The sequence below is a fragment of the Cupressus sempervirens genome, chromosome 4, assembly GCF_028749045.1.
Source record: "Cupressus sempervirens isolate cs-2001-9-10 chromosome 4, ASM2874904v1, whole genome shotgun sequence".
NCBI lineage: Eukaryota > Viridiplantae > Streptophyta > Pinopsida > Cupressales > Cupressaceae > Cupressus > Cupressus sempervirens.
Window position 1 is genome coordinate 369,065,858 of NC_143121.1, and position 22,565 is coordinate 369,088,422.

Genomic DNA, 22,565 nt, shown 5'->3' on the forward strand with positions numbered 1-22,565 from the left:
ACATTTCTGCTATTATTGCCAAACTCTTTTAGGCCAATTTTATGTTGATGATTAGTAGCATTCTCTTGAGATTATTAAATATTGTTTTAGACTTAGTTGATATCTGATGAGATTACTTGGTACTCTATACTTCATGTGTGCATGATGATTATTACAATGTTGTTAAATTATTGATGATGTTTAGTTGGATGGATTACCATGTGTTTTTTTCTTGTGAATACTTACCCCATACTGCATGTGTATGGTGTGCGTGTTTGTTTTCTTTATGTATGACGTTTATGATGTGGTTAAGAAAGCGAGTCATAGTCACCTGCTAGTCGAGATCTACACAATGCACCACTTCCTACCATTGCCTGTTTAGCTTAGTATATATTGTGTATATACATGCGTGGATTTTATGCAGGTTGCAAGTACCGAGTATCGACTTCCTTGAATTACCAGGATGAGCGTACTCTATCGCATTATCTCAATGGTAAGAGAAGGGAGATAAATTCTTAAGTCCAAATCCTAAACCTTTGAGCCATTTGTCCTAATTGACAATTAGGACAAGTATCTGAGTCATGTACCTTCCGAATGCGTCGGATGACGTTAATTCGTGATTTTAAACCCTTAGTTTGATTTTGTATGTGTTTTACTATGATGGGTTTTTCGTATTCTACTTTATGAGTTTTTGGTGAATTTGTTGTTAATTAAGTCTAATTAAAAGATTTAATTTAATGAAAAATTATATGTTATGTTAATATTTTATTTAATTAATTGAAAAATTAATTAGATTAAAAAAGTTAAATAAAAAAATTAAATTTGAGAATAAATCTATAAGTTTAAATTTGAACGTGATAATATTTAGTTAGTTTAATAATAATATATATATATATATATTTGGAGTGCATTTTTAAATAAATGCTAAATAATATTATTATTTAAACTAATAGATAGTTATCAAAATTAATGTTCAAAAAAATAAATTTAGCAGTGGGAAAAGAAATTAATTTATTAAAAAGTTTCATGATTGCATGATACGTGCATAAGACTAAATTAAATAAATCAATTTAAAAGAGGTCAAGTAAAAATCAAATAAAGTAATTTAATTAATTAATGTATGTGCATAGAAAAGATAAAAGAAAGACAAATAAAACTTAATAAAGAATTAAAAGGTGTAAGCAAAGAGTTCTCTGGGGTGAATGCACAATTAGTGCCTCGATTTTAGGGAGAGAACTCCTTATTGCAATTTGGGGGGTTCATTTTCAAGGGACTACGAATTTTGGAGAAGGGAGAAATTTTTAGAAAGGAGAAAGTTCTAAAAGAGGAATTTGAACACGAATTTTGGGACGAAGTTTTGGAAGTAAATTTCAGAAGGAGAATTCTGGGAAATTTTCAGTGAAAGGTTCTTGAAGAGGAGCGAATTCTCTCACAGTTTTTCGAGGATTTCGAATTAGCATCAGACTCAAGTAGGGTCTTGAGTTTTGATTACTGAGTAATTACGCAATTACCCTTTTCTATTTTCATCGTGTCTGCGGATTGTAAATCCGAATTCTCTGTGATGAAAGCTTAATCATTTCAATATTGTGAATTATTAAATGCTTGTCATTAACTTCTATATACGTAGGGATTAGAAAAGAAATCAGGAAACTCTCATTTTCTAGATTAAAGAAATAGGATTCAATTTGGGAAGGGTTCAAATTTAAAAATGAAATTCTAAATTGAAAATTTGGATGGTTGGCAATATTTCCTCTATTAGAGTAATGTGGTGCTCAAATTAAATATATATATATATATAAACATTTTTTTAAAGAGAGTTATTTAATTAATTTTTATATATTTATAAATTTTGTTAAATAAATAACAATGTTTTAAATGTTCCACATTATATAAATTTTTTTTAAAATAAATAAATAAATTTATGGGTGGGGGCTATCCCACGCACCCCCCCACTTAACATTGATTTTAGCAAGCCGATTGATGTACGCAGTCGTACCTGCTGACGCAGGACGACTACGACTATAGCCTCCACTGCAATCTCTGCAATCAGCGATTTTTATATCGCTTGGCATACGTTTTTTTAAAAACTCATGTATATTATGATTTGTTTTTATTATGATGTTTTTAATTACTAGCTTTGTTAATAGTTTTTTTAAGATATTAATTTATAATTATTATTTTAATTAATATTAATTGTTATTAATATGCTTTGTTTTTATTATTTAATTTAATAATAAATTTTTAATTATATTTTAAATTTAGTTAATTTTTAATTAATGAATTTTTATTAATAAACTTTATTAAAAATTCAGTATTTTTATAAATAATTAATAAGTATTTTCATTAATATTATTCAATAAATAAGTAATTATATAATATTAAAATGGTTCTTTTTAAGATATGTAAGTATTAATTAATTTAGTTAAAATTTTATTTAACTAAGATTAATTAATAAAGGAATGATCTTAATAACTTGTAAATTATTCTATTTGGAAATCGACAGATATTATTTAATAATTTGAATAAATTATTACTCGTTGGTTACCTTGGGGAAAATTTTACTTAAATCAAATAGGGATAATTTGCGCAAACTATTTAGAATAAGGATGGGTTAAGTGAAAAGGGTGAACTATGAAACTTAATTACTTGAAACATATGTTAACTGAAAACTAGGACCTTACATTTAACTCAACTATATGCCTTCAAATCAAACCCAACTAAGAGATTATCTTGTTTCTATGTGTGGTTTATGTTTTGGGATTGTCTTAGTGTTGACCAGTTTTAGGTTGTTACCAAAGGCTCAAGAATTATGCGATTGTGATGTTATGATGGTTTGTTCTCGATCTTTCTAAACCCAACCATGATGTTGTGTTGATATGCTCTACGATGGATGTATTTACTGGTTATTATTGCTTTCTAGTTTTCCTTGCCTGAACTGAGGTGTATGTATTTGAGATACTTGACTTGACCATTGTGGAGTCTTCGATGAGTGTTATTTTGAGATGCTTTCCGGTTGCTCGTTGGGAACCGATGGATATTGTGGGTTATCTTTTGATGCTTTTCAGTCGCTCGTATAGGGCTGAGGTGATTTTATTATGATTCTTTGAATTGTGTTTTCATGAGCCTTGGGTATGTTATCTATGTGTAGTGTCGGGAAGTGGCTTGCAATGGGGGTCGGGGCCCTAAGAGACTGCTAGAGTAAAGCCATTGTAAGTTGTTTAATAAGTGAGAACATCTCACCTAAATACTGACTTAAATGAACCTAATAAGATAATTTTATGTTCTCGCCCATGCCTCGAGTGCTAATACAGACTAGGATGGGAGTAGAGAGAACGCTTGGTTATGACCTTGCATTCCATAGTATGCCTCGTCAGTATGAGAGGATACTAGTGGCCGCAAGGATCACTGGGGACCCAAGATTCCTAAGGGATTGCTCAAGTAACTTCCAACATGATTCGTGCGATGACACTTTCCGCTTGCATAGTAGGTTTCCTATGTGTCTTGTGTGCCTTTGGGTCTAGATGTCAATCCATGTTGGAACCTTTGAGTTAGTATACTTTTAGGATTTCCTGGACTTAGAGAGTATCTGTGTTATGTGATTTGATATCCTATTTGGGACTTGAGGCTATCTCCTCAGCGCGGTGGGAGTGGGCCATTTAGGTTTCACGCGATCGGGTGGTAGTACTTTTTACTCTTACCATTGAGATCCGTCTGTGGTCACCGTGGCTGGAGCATTCTTTGTTAGCATTTACCTTCTTTCTGTACATGGATCATTATGATGGATGGTTATATTTTACGATGGATGTTGTATCTTTTGATGTATGGATGTATTATGTATGATGGATGATTAAATTTATTTTATTGTACGTTTCATGGATCCGAAGAGGATGATGTATTTCTACTTTTACATATGTATATTCTTTTTAAGCCTTTCATACCCTGTGACATGTACAGTGGATGAATGAGCATTCCGAATTAATTTGCCAAGAGGCATTCGGAACAAATATATTTTAAATGGACATTGGACTTTTCATTATTCTTTAATATGGATGTGGTATTTGATGGACTTAGTTTTAGATTAGATTTAAATGTGATTCAGCATCATGGGATCTTTAAGGAATGTAATCTGTTATGTATGTTATTGCTTCTGCTATTATGTGTTTGATGTGAATGGTGTATCTTTCATGTTTTAAAAAAAAAATGCTATCAAACTTAGTCAAACTTTAGGTTATTTCTTTTGGATCCCTTGGCAGGGCGTTACACCTAACCCAGGGTAGAGAGGGCTTTTCTCGTAAGAGATTGTGTGGGGATATGATAAGGTCCGCGGTTGGGAGGTTAAGCCTATGTCAATGCTTCTCCTCTTCTCTGGATGCTGAGGCTTGCACAACATGTCGACAATTAGTCCAGAAACATGTATGAATTCTAAGTTCTTGTTTACTTTTAAGATATATGAGATGTATACTTGTCAATGTAGATTTCATTACTAGTTCTTATCTAAGTGTATGATAGAAGTTAGTTATGAACGTTAATCTATGATCTTTCATATGAATTAGAAATAGTCATTGTTTTAATTATGAATACTTGCAGATCTCAGTTCTTACTCATTTAAAAATGTTGTTACTTTATGTCATTTCGTTATGAATATTCAGTTATAACCCTACGGCATGTTAATATTTTTAGATTGGTAAAAGTGATATGTTACCTAACCCTAGGGCATGTTATCTATTTTCAGCTTAGTAAAATTGGTATGTTACACTTGGGCACTTTACCATGTGAAGTAGTACAAAGGGAGTGAAAGCTATGTTGCAATTTCAATTGGACATGAATTTTAGACTTTCAGTAATAACAAGCTAAAGTATCAAAATGAAAAGAAGGAATTTTTTTTAGCATAACAGCTTTATACTCCATGTAACAAGAAATAAATGTCAACTCTATGCAGAGTCCTACTCTTACTATCATACAACAAAACCATGTTTCAAACCAATGTTACTTGCCTCGAGTTAGCTACACAAAGATGCAATACAACCAAGGTACTAATCTTCATTGTCTCACTGAAAACACTCTGCTTTGTGATTAATGTGCCTCAGAAAGCAAATGTAAGCATTGTTCCTTTAAAATTCAGTGTATATTTATTAACAAAATGTATGAAATGTGCGATGATTTCCGTTTCTATCCCATATGAATACTTGCTTCCATCTATGACACTTCATGATCATACACAGATATTTTGCATAATAAGACCCTAGAATTGTTAATGTTTATGGTAGCTGTGAGAGAGCTCCTTCATACCTGTAGAGAGCTTAAAGATATGACTTTAGTTGTTGATGAACAGTCTCTCGGCAGTAGGAGAGACCTCGCATAGAATTATTATAATAAAAAAAAATCTCCCGCATTTAGTATACGGAGGATCGTGCACATGATATTCAAAGAGACCGCCGGTCCACCGCTTGGAGATGTGAAGAGTCTCTGTGTGAAGATGTGAATGCTATTAGCCACTCGTTCAAGATTGGAGAGGTTTGAAGTTAAAAGAGTCATTGTTATGACCTATCAAAAGGCCTCTTCTTTGTTATATATGCAGTTGAATATTGCAGGTGTTAATTGAAAAAAAAAAAAGTCTCAGCGTGTTCTGAATATTGTATCTAACAGTTGTTATTAAATCAAAAAAGGATCGAATTTCTTGGTGTGCCTGCGTCTTTCCCTTGAGTAGGAGGGTTTTCCCAGGATAAATAATTATGTCAATCTGTTATTTGTGTTCTCAGATTTCTGATATTAGTGTTATTGCTATTCTGGTTCTCAAATCTTAACATGGTATTAGAGCGAATCTAGTGAAGATCCAAAATCAGAATACGAAAAGTGGATGATGGTGTATTGTGATTCTTCTTCAGAGAGACAAATTGTAGGGAAGAGATCACAGCTTGGTGTTTATTGAAAGTTTTGCGTATCAACACTTATAATTTATGTTGCATTCTTAAGAGGCGTTGTCTGTTTATGCTTCCTACATGTAAGATTCATAAAGGATTAAGATTATTGTTATCCTGAAGTGATCTGAGAACTCATTGCTGCTTTTCAAGTGGTTGAAATGATTGTTTCTTGACAGTTGCATGTAAAGGAAACCCCAACAGAGGTTGGAGGCAGATTTCATATGTGCTGCACTTGCAAAGCAGTCCCAACTGTTTTTTTGCATCTAATCTATTGACATTGCTGCTAAAAAAGGAATGACTGGCGCATTTGAGATATAAGTATAGGCGCTCTTGGAGAATTTTTATACCTTTGAATATTGATCATGCATTGTATGTAGTTAATATTAATTCATGTTATAAAGCTACGAATAGTGTATGCTTTTAGAATTGATCTGTATATTTCTCTTCATGATAGTTTGATTCTATGAACTATTACTAATTAGTAATCTATCTAACAAAGAATACTTCCAGGACGGATCAAGAAGCAACAGGATGATGAGAGATTACATGCAAAGTCATTGAAGCTGTAAAAAATAACATGAGGATACTGCTTGCAGCCACGGGACTGATTTGGTTACCCAACTTCATTAAAGAGGAAGGGCCTATTCAGATTATCTTTAGAGGAAGTAATGGCATTCAGAGGGAGACTGTTCAGCTGCAGAAATCAGATTCAGCAGGAGCTTGTGTGATAGAGGGAGAATGCCTAATTTTTTGCAGGCTTGTGTGGCAGTGTGACTTCTAAAGCTCCCCATTTGGTCAACTTGGAATCAGCTCTCTTATTGCGATACTCTTAGCAGTGACAATGTTGCCTCTGCTGAGAAGGAGTCTCTGTTAAGAGAGTCTCAACCATTCTTATACATGTTAATCAGTTCTCTTTGAGCAAGAAGTTAGAGGTGAAATCCCTTGTTAATGAGTTCTTCGTTGCGAGAAAAGTTCCTGGTAAAATCCCTTGTTAATGGGTTATTCTCTATGAGAGTTTGAGGTGAAATCCCTTGTTAATACATTCTTCTCCACAAGAGAAATTTGAGGCGAAATCCCTTGTTCCAACCACTGCGAGTAGGTATGGTGAATCTACCCTCTACAAGTAGGCATGGTGGATCCACCCTCTGTGGGTAGGCATGGTGGATGCCATAGAAGAAATTCCATGATGTTGCACTTTTGTTTATTCACCCTCAAGGAGTAGCCATTGTGAAAGTCATATTGAGATGATGATATTATGTTATGGAAATCTATGATGAGAATTTGTTATTGACATTTTTTTTGCAGCTCTATTGTGCTTGTCAGCTTGGGACACACTATAACGTATGAAGGATCTCTCTCACACTTGCTAAGAGGGAGTGTTAATGTCTATGGTAGCTACGAGAGAGTTACTTCATACCTGTAAAGAGCTTAAAGATATAACTTCAGTTGTTGATGAACAGTCTCTCAGCAGTTAGCGAGACTTCATGTGCAATTTGAGAAGTCACTCAACAATAATGGAATAATATCTCCTGCATCTAGTATATGGAGGGTCATACACATGGTATTCAAAGAGACCAATGTTTGAGAAAACAAAAGGTCCACCACTTGGAGATGTGAAGAGTGTCCACATGAAGATGTGAATACTATTAGCCACCCATTTCAAGATTGCAAAGTTTTGAAGTAGAAGGTCATTGTTATGGCCTATACAAAGGTCTCTTCTTTGTTATATATGCAGTTGAACACTCCTTGTGCTAACTGAAAAGAAAAGTCTCAGCATATGTTTTGGATTAGCGCATCACCGACTTCTTCTCACCCACATCCCCACCAAAGGCAACGAAACGACCACTCTGTGAGACCCAAGGGCATACCAAACCCATGAGACCCTGTAGGGGGTTCACCAAACAGCAGCACTCTACCTCCAGCGGTACTCAAAGATGGCTCAGGACCCTTCAGCTATTGATTTCTTTCAGCCGAGGAAGGACTTTTAGTCCTCCCCTCGTTGTTCTCCTTTGCTTCTTATTTTGCTTTTCCCTAGTCACTGTTTGGTGTTCCTGTTGCTTGTAGTCTCCCTGATTGTAGCTTTCAATTCCTTGGACCCTTTTTGTGGTCTCTTGTTGGACATTAATAAATTTATCTTATCTGAGCATTGTGTCTAACATTTGTTATAAGTAATTACTTAGTAAAGGATTGAATTTCTTGGTGTGACTGGGTTTTTCCCTCAAGGGAGGGTTTACCTAGGGTAAATAATTGTGTCACTCTGTTATTTGTGTTCTCAGATTTCTGATATTAGTGTTATTGCTATTATGGTTTTCAAACCTTAACAAGAATAACATACAGCCAAAAAAGTGGTAGAAGGAAACACTACAATAGCATTCACTGTAACAGGTAGAAATTCTTGTAACAAAAACAATGGAGAAAGTGAACCATCAATCTCTTACCAACTTATGCACAAGCCTATTCTTACTATCATACAAACAAAATCATGTTTCAAGTCAAATTAACTTACCTCAAGTTAGCTACACAAAGATACAATACAACCAAGATACTAATCTGCATTGTCTCGCTGAACACACTCTGCTTTCTGATTGACGTGTGTCAGAAAGAAAATGTAAGCATCGTTCCCTTTAAAATTCAGTGTATATTTATCAACAAAATGTATTAGTGTGTGATAATTTCCGTATCTATCCCATGTGAATATTTGCTTCCATCTATGACACATCATTATCATACACACGTATTTTTCATAATAAGACCCAAGAACAACATACAGCCAAAAAAGTGGTAGAAGGAAACACTACAATCGCATTCACTGTACTAGGTAGAAGTTCTTGCAACAGAAAAGATGGAGAAAGTGAAACCTTCTCTTACCAACTAACAAAATTTATCTTTGCACCATCTGGGAAGCCAAAGACTTCTACCTCTGGTCCTACAGTGTCATCTTCCATCAGTTTATGGATTCCTAACCCAGTGTAAAATGACCTGAAGAAAAGTTTGCACAATACACAGCAACAGTGATGATAAAATATCTCATACCAAGTGTAATCCAAAATGTAAAGTTGCTTGATAATTAGATAAAAACATTCTATCTTCACAAACCTAATGCAAGCAGAAAATATTGTATTCTTAGAAAGAGTGTGTACAAAATAACTTACATACGGCTTATTCCATTGTAACTGCCATCAATACAAACTCCAGCAAGCTTCTCTTCTGGTCTTGCAAGATCTGAGAGAGGAGGTAAAGGCCTGCGCTTGAGAACTAAAATCTTATCTCGCCGCGGAGAAAAATACAAAGCAGGTTTGGGGGGTGCGTCAACAATCTTTCTTATATCTTCTGGAGGAAGACGATAACCAGAAGACTCTGCAGAAAGCAAATGAATATAGGAAATCACAACTATAACATAAAATCCAAACTATATGAGTAAACCTACGAAACATTGGTGGTAGGAGGAAAAAAGAAAAGAATTCAATCAAAATATCCAAAGATAATTATGCTCATACTTCATTTCTTTGAAAGAGATCAAAAGTACAAATTCACCCCCCAGTCCCTATGCAGGTAAAAGAAAGGAAATGTTCCAAGGATGCCCTTGTTTTGCTAGGGGATGTTGGGGATCAGCTAGCCATGCCTACAACCCAACAAAATTTCAAGAGCATTTAAAAGAAAAACACTTTTAATCAAAAAAGGGAACAGCAGACCCACAAGGACCCTCCCAACCCTTTTAACAATACATTTAACATGATGAAACACTTAAAGAACTAAATACCAAAAAACTCATTACATTTTAAGACTTGTGCAGAAAAGCAGAGAAAAGAGAAGAGAACAGACATTGGAGCATCAATTCCATAACATTTAAGGTAAATTCTTCATTGACCATTTGTTTGTTCAGTTCCTATTGCATTCTTTTAATACACATAGGGAGGACATGCTGATTTGTTTTTCCTTCTATTGGAACTCGCAGCTGTGTCTTAATTTCTTAACAATAAAAAACAATGAGCACCAATGAGACTAGTGAAAAAGAAGAGATTGAAGTTCAAAATTTCAAATGCAACATAGAACTAAAAACAAAAGTCATAAGTATCACTGCCACTAGGGTTCTCCGAGGAGGAGTGTAGAGGGGCAAGTAAGTCCAACTGACATGTTTGAATGCCCTTTGAACTCCTCAAAAATTATGCACGAGACCCACGTCTCCCTAAAAATTACAATTTGTGTCATGAATAGACGAAGATAATGGGAAAAAATGAGGGGGAGCATGGTATAGCTATGTCAGTCATGCAACAATTTAGTTTATTGTCATATTTTGTGAAAGGGTGGAAGTTGGAACATAGTAGGAAAAATCGCCAATATGAAGTTTTATTGCAAGTCGCTAGGTCAAAAGATTTAATTGCAAAAATAATAAGGCCAGTATTTCATAAATATCATGGCCTTATTTTATGATGTAAAACCGCACAATATTCTCTCAAAAAATCAGCAAGAAAAAAACATAATGGATGAATAAAGTGAAATATGTGACAAATCATTTGTCAATTAGTGACTAGACACTTAATCATTTTGATTGGTTACATTGCTTTGAGTTTCACTAGCAAAAAGTAGTGTCTGTCGAGCTTCACAGAGTCTACCCAACTTCATAAGCAGAAAACAGTGCAAACCGAGCTTCATAGAATCTACCAAGTTTTACAGTGTAAACCATGCAGAAAATAGTGTTAACCGAGCTACAATGTCTACCGAGCTAGTCATGTTAACCAAGCAAAAGGAAGGTAGTGTTGACGAAGCTGTAGTGTCAACCGAGTACTTCAGTGTCTACCGAGTTTTGCAGTGTTCATCGAGTCACCAAGTGTTAACCACGTTTGTGCCTACTCTCGAGTGATTAATGTGGACCAAGCACCGGTGTCAACCGAGTGTCAGAGCTTGCCGAGTTGACAATGTTGCCGAGTATCAGAATATCACTCAAGTGTCAACAATATGCCGACTTGGTGAAGATTGTTTGAATTTGGTGTCATAGCCGACTCCAGAAGGTAATTATTTGGATTGGTATATATGTAATACATCTTATGATATCCAAATGAGAATGTAACAAGTAAGAAGTAGAATGAACGCAAATTAGAAGACAAAGACTATAAGCATAATGGATGCATAAAGTGAAATATGTGACAAATCATAATGGATGCATAAACATAATGGATGCAAAAACATAATGGATGCATAAAGTGAAATATGTGACAAATCATTTGTCAATTAGTGACTAGACACTTAATCATTTTGATTGGTTACATTGCTTCAAGCTTCACTAGCAAAAAGTAGTGTCTGTCGAGCTTCACAGAGTCTACCCAGCTTCATAAGCAGAAAACAGTGCAAACCAAGCTTCACAAAGTCTACCAAGTTTTACAGTGTAAACCATGCAGAAAATAGTGTTAACCGAGCTACAGTGTCTACCGAGCTAGTCGTGTTAACCAAGCAGAAGGAAGGTAGTGTCGACCAAGCTGTCGTGTCAATTGAGTCCTTCAGTGTCTACTAAGTTCTGCAATGTTCATTGAGTCACCAAGTGTTAACCACGTTTGTGCCTACTCCCAAGTGATTAATGTGGACCAAGCACCAGTGTCAACAGAGTGCCAGAGCTTGCCGAGTTGACAATGTTGCCGAGTATCAGAATATCACTCGAGTGTCAGTAATAAGCCGACTTGGTGAAGATTGTTTGAATTTGGTGTCGTAGCCGACTCCAGAAGGTAATTATTTGGATTGGTATTTATGTAATACATCTTATGATATCCAAATGAGAATGTAACAAGTAAGAAGCAGAATGAATGCAAATTATAAGACAAAGGCTACAAGTAGTATAAGAGAAAAGCAGAGTCTCATCAATAACAGAAAGGTGATCATTTCTACATCAAAGGAATCTCATATAGCAAACCAAGTTGCAGAGCAAAGATAAACTACTAGTTCATTCTAATAGGTGCATCAGTCGAATCCTCTAACAAGGTGGACTTAACAGTCTTATGTTGAATCTCCTAACCGAGTGCATACTTCATTGTATTGTATAATTTCTTTCACAAGGTGGACCTAACAGTCCTTATTGTTCTTAACAAGGCTAATCATCAGAAGTGATCAATTGTAAGCCTTAACAGGCCAACTTTACACTGCAATCATAAAACTTGTGGGTATCATCTCCACCCCAATTTTACTTTCTATTTGGAAGGTTTCTGGGTTACCAAATATGTAAGGAAACTCAGGTGCGGAAACAGCTTCCTACACTAATCTCTTAAGAGAAGTATGGTGCAAATCCTATTAAAATCTTTTACACTTACAGATTCAATATCATGTAAACAATAATATTTCAGCCAACCAAGCATAAAGAAAATAGATAGAGAAAGAAACACATAACACAGAGATTTGCCGGTGGGGAAAAACCTTTCGATAAAACAACCCCACCCCTCCAGAAGCTACACAATGTATTATCTTCAACACAAGGTTACAATACACTTGCAATGCAAGTTCAACAGCGACAACAGAAGACACCAGCAGCAACTCACAGTACCAACAATACACTTTCTCGCATACCACCTCTTCGCAACCCTAAAAACGCTTATAATATGCGCTTCACTTTAGGGCTTCTCCCAAAGGTAACCGTATTAGGGTTTTACCATTCTCCGAGAAAATAGGAACCCTAAAAAAATTTATCAGTTACCACATGTCTTCACTTGTCATTGAATCTTCCTGACATAGCTCTTACGTGTCATAGGAATCCGTCATAACCCTTTTAGCGATGATCTCCTTATACACAATTCAAGATGCCGACACATCAACATTATTTGCAAGAAATACATTTTACAAAACAAATAATAAGAATAGGAATTATCCAAAGTTGAGACACCTTATTCCTAACAAAATATTGTGTCAACTGTTAGGAATGTTATATTGCTCTCAATCTTTCATGCATGCAATTAGTTCAAATTAACTTATGAAGGATTAATTGGTGAATTAAGTTAAAGTTTTATTGGCTCCTAATTCAGCCCTCCCCTCTCAGTCACCTAGCCTACCTTATATTTCCAACAGTAAAACTGCACAATATTCTCTCTGCAAAATCAGCAGCAAAAAAACATAATGGATGCATAAAGTGAAATGTTAACTTTTTAGGATTTTTGTTATGCTATTAGGGACGCTGCAATGGAGAGAGAAAAGGACACAACGAGAGTGACAAGAAAGAAGCCAATGTAAACTGAGAAATTTCAATGTTTCAACTGTTCTTTGTTGCTTTTATATACCATTGCGGAAAGAAATTTCACAGCTCATTGTCTACAGTCATCAAGAGTTAAAGTTTACGAACATCGGGTTGACGACTCTGAATAGTTTTGCAATGCAAAATGGGATAGATATCATTTTTGTTTTGATATATATTTTAGCATAATTATGTAAGTAAATAGCATTTATAATCAGTAGATAACATATAATCTACTCTTCTTTTGTGTGCTTAACATATTTAAACATAAAAAACATCATTTATAATCAGTAAAGAAAGTAAACTCTGCTGTTTATAATCATTGACCTTGTTAGAGAAGAACTGCAAATCTACAACTACAATTTTTATGAACTATCAAATTCACCAAGTAGATAATTGTAATCTCTAAAATTTGTGATTCTTAGTTCAAGTTTGGGAGTAGTTCATGATAATCTTGTCCAAACATCTACTGATTTATTTGTATAGATTTTTATTGCACATAATTCACATCAGCTCATCAAAAGTTATGCCTATATCCTTCAAAGTTTGTTTCATCCATAATACAAGAGTACAAAATGAGGATGTTTGTCATGTCCCCTTTTCTAAGATAGTGATTCTCATTACACTATTAGCCCATTTTTCCTTGGTCCAGCAGGCTAACTGAGTGATCTTTGGGATCAGTTCAGTTTTTGGCCTCGGCAGTTTCAGTTGCCGACCAATCAGGGTTGATTCAGTGGAGTTTTTGGACGCTTACTATTTTTAGTAAGTAGTAGGCTTAGCATTTTTAGCATTGCAAGGTTGGGATAGGAGCATCTTGTTGAGACCTTTCTGGCGAGCTATCAGACATGGATATTTGAGCCCGTCAAGTTAGAGATTTTAAAGCCTGAAGATTTAATTGATTTATTATAAAGAGACTTTATAACTTAAGTTCATAATGATAATGTCACTTTATTATCTACAGGCACTTTATTTCCTTAAGTGGGGGAAAGTATTATTTGAAAAAGGAAATAAAGAAGCAGAAATGGGTATGAGAAGAGTCACCTATTTGTTCTTAAAAGGGAAGATGGAGCTCATTCTAGCCTACTTGGTTTTGTGATTTGGATTTCACTTTCTCTCTTGAAGAGTTATTTTTTAAAGCTTCCGCTTTCAGCAGGTGAGAGATGACAGCCCTCAAGCGTGAGCAGTGTACGGAAACCCATTGTCAATTAGAGATATCGTGTAAGTGTTTTACATTGTATTCTATGTTCATCTTTTCTATGATCCAATCTTCTTGTAGTTTTTGTATCTACAATTGGATTACAAGCTTATTTTACTGAAAAACTTGAGTTAAAAATTAATTTTGAAAGTGTATTTCTGCTGGAGATTTAATGCAATAATATTTTGGGACTTCTTTTATCTGGTCAATTCTTGGAGTTTTTGTTGGTGAAATCTGAAATGCATTGTGAGAAACTATTTGTTTAAAATTTCTGAGATTCATTTAAGAGTTTTGAGAAAATATTTGGTTAGAAATATTACAGTGGTATCAGAGCATCAAACCTGCAAAATGGGTTTGTCATTTTCAGAGTTGGAAATTATTTATCATTAATGTTTATCAGAGGCAAAGTCCGGCAGTTGAATATAACAATTCTGTGTGGTCGAATAAGACTCTTAACACATTATTCTTCACAAGCAAAAAATGAACATGGGAGCATTGTTTGGAGGCTCTTTATCAGGCTAAGAAATCTAATGAACATTGAGAGATTGCAATATTCATGGCTGACAAACTAAAATATTTTGGCAAATAGGAAGGATTAATGAAATAACATTGTCATTGAGTTTTATTTGAGAGGAGACTCTTATTTTAACTGCAAAGTGTAAACTTCCTTTTGAGGTGAGATAAACTCCAAATGTTCAATAATTTCTTCATCGGGCGATATTAAGGAGCTACATTTTGGAAATTGTGGAGGAGCAGTATTCGTCATGCACATAATTTTTGGCTGTAAATCATATTGAATAGAGATTTTTGAAGTGCTCTCCAAAAGCTATATGGTAATAATTTTGCTTGGCTATAGCCATCGATAGTCCCAGAATTTATTAAAAGAGTGTGACTTGATGTGTGGCTTTAATTTATCAAAGGCGTTGATTCATAACAGTTCCTTTTTATACTAGCAGGACCGCAAAGTTTCTAAAGTTTTCTGTAAATAATCTGCAAATTGATGGGCTTTGGGAAATAAGAATTAAATATTGATTCATTTAAATAAACTATTTTCATGAATGATGTTTAGCTCGGCTCTTATAAGGACAGAGCATATAGTCTCCTAGAAAATATTAATTGCAAACTATACAATATGCAGATGGTTGTTCTGATGTTACCAAAAGGAGAAGTTTAATTATTATTGTTATTACACATTTATGCCTGACACTACCAAGTGTTTAGAGGTATCATTATGGTGAAGGATTTCTCTTATATTTGCGGTGACTCCTAAAAATTTCATTTGAAAACTATGGTATTGAAGAAAAATTGTAAATTAAGCATTTCTATCATTGTCATGAATGATTATTACTGAGACAGGAACTGTTACCTTTATTTGCAACCATATCATTTCCTTCTTACTAACAGATAACAGAAGCATTTTCTGAGCAGTGAATTTTAAAAAGTAATTGTTGGAAGAATTGTAACAGTAAATGGAAAAACCAGTTGTATTGAGTGGTCATGGCGCAAGCAAGAGACAAGTCGACTTGAGTAACAAATAGTAAGAAACTAATTGACAGATTCCTAAAAATTGCAGCTGAGCAATCACTATTTGAATCTGCTGGCAAAGAGTAATGAATTATGTGAACGGGTAATCAAATGGGGAAATCGACAATGAGGAAGACTACCAGTTTCAAGTGTTTTGATGTAGAGAAACTTTGCGTAAGATTTGAAACATGAATAGGGAAGACATCTGGTGTTGTGAATGACCAGTAGAACTGTGGTCAGGTCATGTCTTATTTCCAGCAATGGACAACAACATTTTATGCAGCAAGTCAATTGCAGGGAATTTGTTTTGACCTGGTGAAGGAGAAATGTGGAAAGCCAGTCGTTTTCAAAACCTAGCAGTGATTCCATGCCAATCCTATACCACGTGTGACATCCAACGACATTCGGCGGGAGCTAACGATTTACCAAAACACCACACAGGAAAGGAATTAGTCAATCATTGTATCAGAAGGTGCATGTTATCAATAACACAGATGGACCCTTGTGGAGGATATCACTCAACGGGCCTGAGTCTTGAATTAAAGACTGATAGACTGTAGCAGTTTGACTGGACAAGAAGTTGTCATCATTGGAAAGCAAACCTTCTTTCAAGATATTAGTGGTATGGTTTTCTCGAAGTCTAAAGGAGCAAATACATCTACTCGAATTAACAGCAATCATTAGGACTCTTTCAGTGTATTGGTTCGTGTGAATACAAAATGCTAATGTGACAGAAGTCTGCTTGTCATAGCAGCTATGTCTGGAAAACAGTGAACTGGGATCTCTGCTAAATTTATCTGGTTCAAAGTTCAGTTGATTTCTCATGAACATTTCTCTACCATTTAGAAAGCTTGGTTGGTCCTTTACAAGTACTATCTAATCGTCTATGCATATTTAGCACTGGTCATTGGTATGTAAAACTGAGCATTGGCATTGACATGGAATGTAATATCATAGTTGTTAAGTCTGATATAAATACAGTAGTTGTTTACTAGTGAAAAGAATAGGAAGATCATTGACTATTGAGCCTCACCTGGACTGGGCATATAGAAGCTGTTAAGAAAACCGGTTTTATAATAATTGGTGAATGAACTCTTCAAATATTAATGCCTGAAACCATGTTGATTCTCTAACGATATTTTGTGATACTGCTGAAAACTCAATCCTTAGCTGTTGAATCTGCAAACTGAGATATATGATTCATAGATTAAAAGGGTGCAGGAAAACATTGAATCAGAACTTAAATACAAACCGTAGTGGCAGTAGATATACATTTGCAAATTCAGATTTTGAACCAACTGTTGATATGCTTAAATATCAGAATTCCAAGACAAATCTGTCAAGCTTGGATTGGTGAGAAACATTTCAGTTAGTTTAGGGAAGCACTATTGAACTTTGGGTACATCAATTTTTGAGAAAGGATTAGTAGAACCTAGCAATGGGAAAGATGCACACTTTGGAAAAAAGTCCAAATGATCTTGTTAAGTTACAACAACAGTTATCCCAGCATTCACAACCCGATGTAAGAACGGAGATACTAGACATGTATGATGAGTATAACAACCTTCCAGCACGGGTTCAAAGTGATTTACCCTTCATTGATTATGTGGACTTTCATCCAAAGCTACGAAACAAGAATGATATGGCAAAAGAGAAGTATTATGAATGGGCCTAGGATCTTCTTGCAAACGATAGGTGCAAAAATTTGTATGAGGAGTTTTCAGAAGACCAAAATCAACTTATAGGTGGTCTTGCACTAATTCACATCCTTCTCATGATCATGCAGAAGATGAAGATGCTAAACATGGTACAAATCTATTGATTCGTAGTATGGAGATAGAGGTTTCTTGTGGGACTGCCTACACTAATATTCTTGATGAACATGATGATAATGCATTGGAGAAGGCTATCCAATCAGCCAATGATGAGGACTCAACATCTTTTGTGAGTGTTGATGCTGATTTTGTTTCAAACTTGGTGATCTTTACAAATGGTATGGATTTCTTTTGTGATGAGTTTGCTTCTGAGCATAATGTTGTCCTTAATCCCTATACACAGGTGGATATGAAAGACGGCATTTATGACATGGATATGTGCAATGAAATGCATTCTCCCACTACTTGAGCATTTGACTTCTCTCATAGACCTACTAGTTCACCTTGTTTGGAGTCAAACGAAAGTAACTGAAAATAAATTTGTTGCAGCCCTATCACATTTTGATAATGTTTATGAGATGGTTGAAAAACGCTTTTGGAGAGAACAATTAGAGAGAAGACAAAGAGGACATATGAGCTCATGAATGCCAAGGACACCCTTGAGGTTACTTAAGTGGCATTTCATGAAGCATAAAATCAGCTTGCTAAGTTAAATCAGAAATTAAATTTGGCATACTCTATATCAACCCAACATTTAGATATGACCATTGAGGAGGTTGTTAGTGATGATAGGGCAAAGGTTGATCAGGTTGAGCAAGATTCATCCACTTCTAGTGGGCAAATTGTATTGTATGATGAGTCACTTGACAGAGGTTGGAGTTATTTATTGTGACTATACATAAGGAGTGCTCGTCACTTTCCATTTGATCCACACATAGAGGATTTGATGAGACACAAGTGTCGATTGACTTAGAAATTGTATCATCCATTCTCGGATGAAGGGTTGGCATCTTTGGAAGTATGTATTAGAGGCTGCAAGTATTTGAATCAAGTGGTGATGGGAGATTACTTACAAGGGCACCAATTAGTTTTTCACTATAGCGATACATATCTGAATGGGTTGCTTACTTCTACATCATAGGGGTGTCATGAGGATACACTTTTACAAGATGATTATGGTGTTTATTGCCAAAAGTTGGGTTACTTGTAGAGGTCGGATGTAGTTTTGAGGTTGCAGATTCTTCTAGTGGTTTGTATCTCCTTATGGCTAATGGAGGTGAAAGCAGTTTGTTTTGGGACCCGAGAATTGATAGAGTTAGCAATATAACTTGGATGGGTTCCATTGATGGGCTTCACCACTCCTAGCATTGTGAAGAGGAGACAAGATTTGTGTGACAAGAGTCCAAGGATCATCTTGGTCCTATTTTGATTTTTATGGATTCCTCATGTGTACAAGATTTGGATAGTGGGTATGATATATATTCTTGTACAATTAAAGGAAGGCACGAAAGGTTGGATTTTTGAGTTGCCCTCTATAGACATGTTCTCACTTGACACGTATTGTTAGATTGTCTAACCATTTCCAACATGGTGGCTTGGTGATTGTGTCAGTTGAATAGGTATTATCATCTTCATTGGTGCAAGTATTATAGAAGCTAGTTTGTGATATCAAGGACATCACATAGATCTACACTTGGGATCTAGGTGGAGCATTCACATGGATTGTTATGGATCAAGGACTTGGGAGGAGTGATTTGTTGCATTCCATTCTAGATGGAGATTGGTCTACTATTAAGCTCCTACTGCCTCACAATATTAGACATGTGTGTAGTTACAACTGGAATAAGATACTAAGTTGGGTGGAAAGCATTTTCTTTTATGATAGCAGCACACACCAGGTTTACCTAATTGAGTATACACCTGAGATGTTTTGGATTTTCGGTATCTAGTTTATTGGTGTTTAGGTTCATGCTAAGTTATTTCTGAACGTGTATTTCTGCTAGACATTTAATGCAATAATATTTTGGGACTTCTTTTATCTGGCTTGCTTATTGGAGTTTTTGTTTGTGAAATCTTAAATGCATTGTATGAAACTATTTGTTTAAAAATTTTGAGATTCAATCAAGGGTTTTGAGAAAATATCTGGTCATGGATATTACAATGTTGCAATATATTTTGATTCAATAGTTGAAAATGTTACAAATTTCTTGAAGAAACAACCAACTGGGAGCCAAGAAAGTAAGCTCAACCACTAGTACTCCTTTAGTTATCCAAACAACCTACCTAATCAACATCAATATAAGTTGTCAACATGAAATCTAAACTTTTTGAATAACATAACCAAACTTCTTTGTTCCTTCAAATACTTGAAAAAATCCTTTGTACTTCCATAACATGTAACTCGCTCAATTCTTGCTGATATCTAGCTCCCAAACATACTACATACATAATTTTGGACTAGTAGTACTCAAGTACAATAATCCACCAATCATTGGTTTGTACTTGCATCTGTTTTTGATGAATTGTCTTCCTTAATCAACTTATATCCTGTAATAATACGAGTACATATTAGTTTAGAATTCTCCAAACCAAATGTTTTCAACATTTCCTTGACATACTTGAACTAAGATATGAAAATGTCTTTACTATTATGATTTACCTACAATCCAAGAAAAAAGTTCATCTCACCAATCATAGACATCTCAAACTTGTTACATCCAATTTTTGACCTAATTTAAAACGTTCATATAGCTGTTGAGGTTCACATAAGTCAGTTGACAGTGTAATTGGTTATAATACTGTGAAATGGTAAGATGGTTAGTCGTTATAATTTCATGTGAAGATAACATGCTAGTTGATTATTTATCATGAATTCATAAAATTGAAAAGGCAATTAGTCGTTATCATTATTATTCATAATTAAATAACTTGATTGGTAATATGATTTAATTGCAGAGAATTTCCTTGTAGGAAGCACGTCGAAGGGGTGGAAGCATTGTCAAAAAAAACTTAGGCACAGGAGCATCACCATCATTGGGCAAATGGCTTGAGGACCTAACGACTTGAACATCAAGATACAATTGATGAAACCGCATGAGCTATTAAATAAATAATTTCATAAAATAATTCAATTAAAATTAATTAATATAATACATATCTCCAAAGATTTTAAATGATCTTTCACTATATTATTATAATATATCAAATGTATGTACACATAAATATAAATAAAGTGACACCATAATATTATTTTATTTATAATAAAATGATGCCACCTCACAAATATATCTATGTGTGCGTAGATAAATATAAACCATAATATTTTTCGAATTATAATCTCCAAATCTTCTTCCATCCTTTTTATTATTTTTCTTGTTTGAAACCGATTGAACACTTGGTACATTTAGAGCCATTAAATTTCTTTTATGTTACAGCTTCTTGGAAGCCAAGGAGTCACATTATTCATTACATAGTTTGAAGTCGAGGAGACAGAAGGTAGTATTTTTATTCCAAGCACCCGACTTCTGTGTTCATGGCACCCAATTTATATTTTCATGGGACCCGACTTCTATGTTCATGGCACCCAATTTATATTTTCATCATGGTACCCAATATATATTTTCATGGCACCCGATTTATATTTTCATGGCACCCAACTTCCATTCTCAAGCAATTAAAATTCCAAACATTTGCAAGGAAGATTGAGTTGAAGCAAAGCAGTGCGATTTTCATCAGCTGTATGTTATTTTCAAACAAGCCCAAGTTTGTGGAGGATATTAATCAGCAAGTACGATCAAATCTGAAGCACGTTGAGACTAAGGCCATCCGATTGACCATATCCAGATTTTCAAAGAAGAAATAGAGTTTAGGGGCTGCAAGTTACAGATATATGTTAAATTTATAAAATCTGGAAACTGGCGTCAAGAGCTTTGCTGAGGCAGGTTGAACATTCAGCAAAACTCCATTCTTCCCTTTAGATTATTCCAAGTTATGTGATTAACCAAGAAATCCAAACATGGCATTATGTTTTCTTAATCAGTTATAACTGCAGTCGGATTTTATAGCAGTAAGATACAATTTCGGATTATGAAGCAAATCATCCTTGTTTATAATATCATCAGTTAAGATGAATAAAGCCAAGCATCCATGACATGCTCCCATATTCTATTTATACCATTGAAGTCAAAATCAATGATATTTATTATCCAAGTCTTAGAGATAACATTCTTTGAATCACAGATTGTGATGAGCTAGAGACATAATATTTTTACATTAGTGGAGGATCAACAGAAAAAGCTGATTGCTCCGAGATTCAAACACCTAGGACTCACCCAGCTATATAGCCAAGGAAAAGGGTGAAGAGGTGAGAGAAAGGAACTTGCAATAACATGACAGAATCAGATGTGACATAACAATGTTTATCATTTTTAATATGAATTATTTAATAGCTCATGCATGATCATGTTTATTGTATTCTCCTACTATCAAGTCAAGTGGTGTGATCAGATACCAGGATGCTCAGTGGCTGACAAGATGTTCCCTCTCTCTTCCAGGTAGGGAGAGCTTTTCTTGTTAGAGATTGTGTGGGGATAAGTTATGGTCTGAGGTTGCGTGGTTAAGCCCCTGATAATGTTTCCCCTCTCTACAAAATGTCGAACATGCACCAAAGAAAGATAAGTTATGCATTCAAATGTTTGTCGGAAACAAGTATTTTCACTTTTATGATGTATGTTCAAGTAGAAGGTAAGCTTAATTGAGTTGTATCATTATTACAGTTATTTCTTTAAATGAAAGCAACTCTTATCGTCAATATAATTGGCAACCAGTTAGATCGGTTGATCTTCTAACTGAACGTGGAATATATTTATTTAGGAGGGATGGATTTATTTGATGATTGTTATTTCAGTCTTTCATTTATAAAAATAATGATTATGAGCATATTTTCTAGTCTTATGTTATTGCCACAGTTAAGCAAATCGGAAGGAAAGGAATGATACAACGCTATCTGATGCCCTAAATGATACAATGGTATCTGAAGCCCTAAATGATACAGTGGTATTGACACCCCAAATGATACAGTAGTA

At 34.8% G+C, this 22,565-nt stretch overlaps 1 protein-coding gene across 2 annotated transcripts in view; it reads right to left on the reverse strand.

Annotated features, from left to right (window-relative positions):
• The window catches only part of LOC149561605 (putative glutamyl endopeptidase, chloroplastic), a 163,547-nt gene that overhangs the window by 116,506 nt on the left and 24,476 nt on the right, over window positions 1-22,565 (reverse strand). The window contains exons 2-4 of one of the 2 annotated variants that reach the window (XM_089825202.1): window positions 19,984-20,028; window positions 9,053-9,257; window positions 8,769-8,879 (exon numbers count right to left, since the gene is read on the reverse strand). In XM_089825202.1, the coding sequence (XP_089681328.1) occupies window positions 8,769-8,879; window positions 9,053-9,257; window positions 19,984-20,028 (361 nt within the window). The remainder of the gene's footprint in view (window positions 1-8,768; window positions 8,880-9,052; window positions 9,258-19,983; window positions 20,029-22,565) is intronic. The other variant, XM_089825204.1, reaches the window with a different exon arrangement.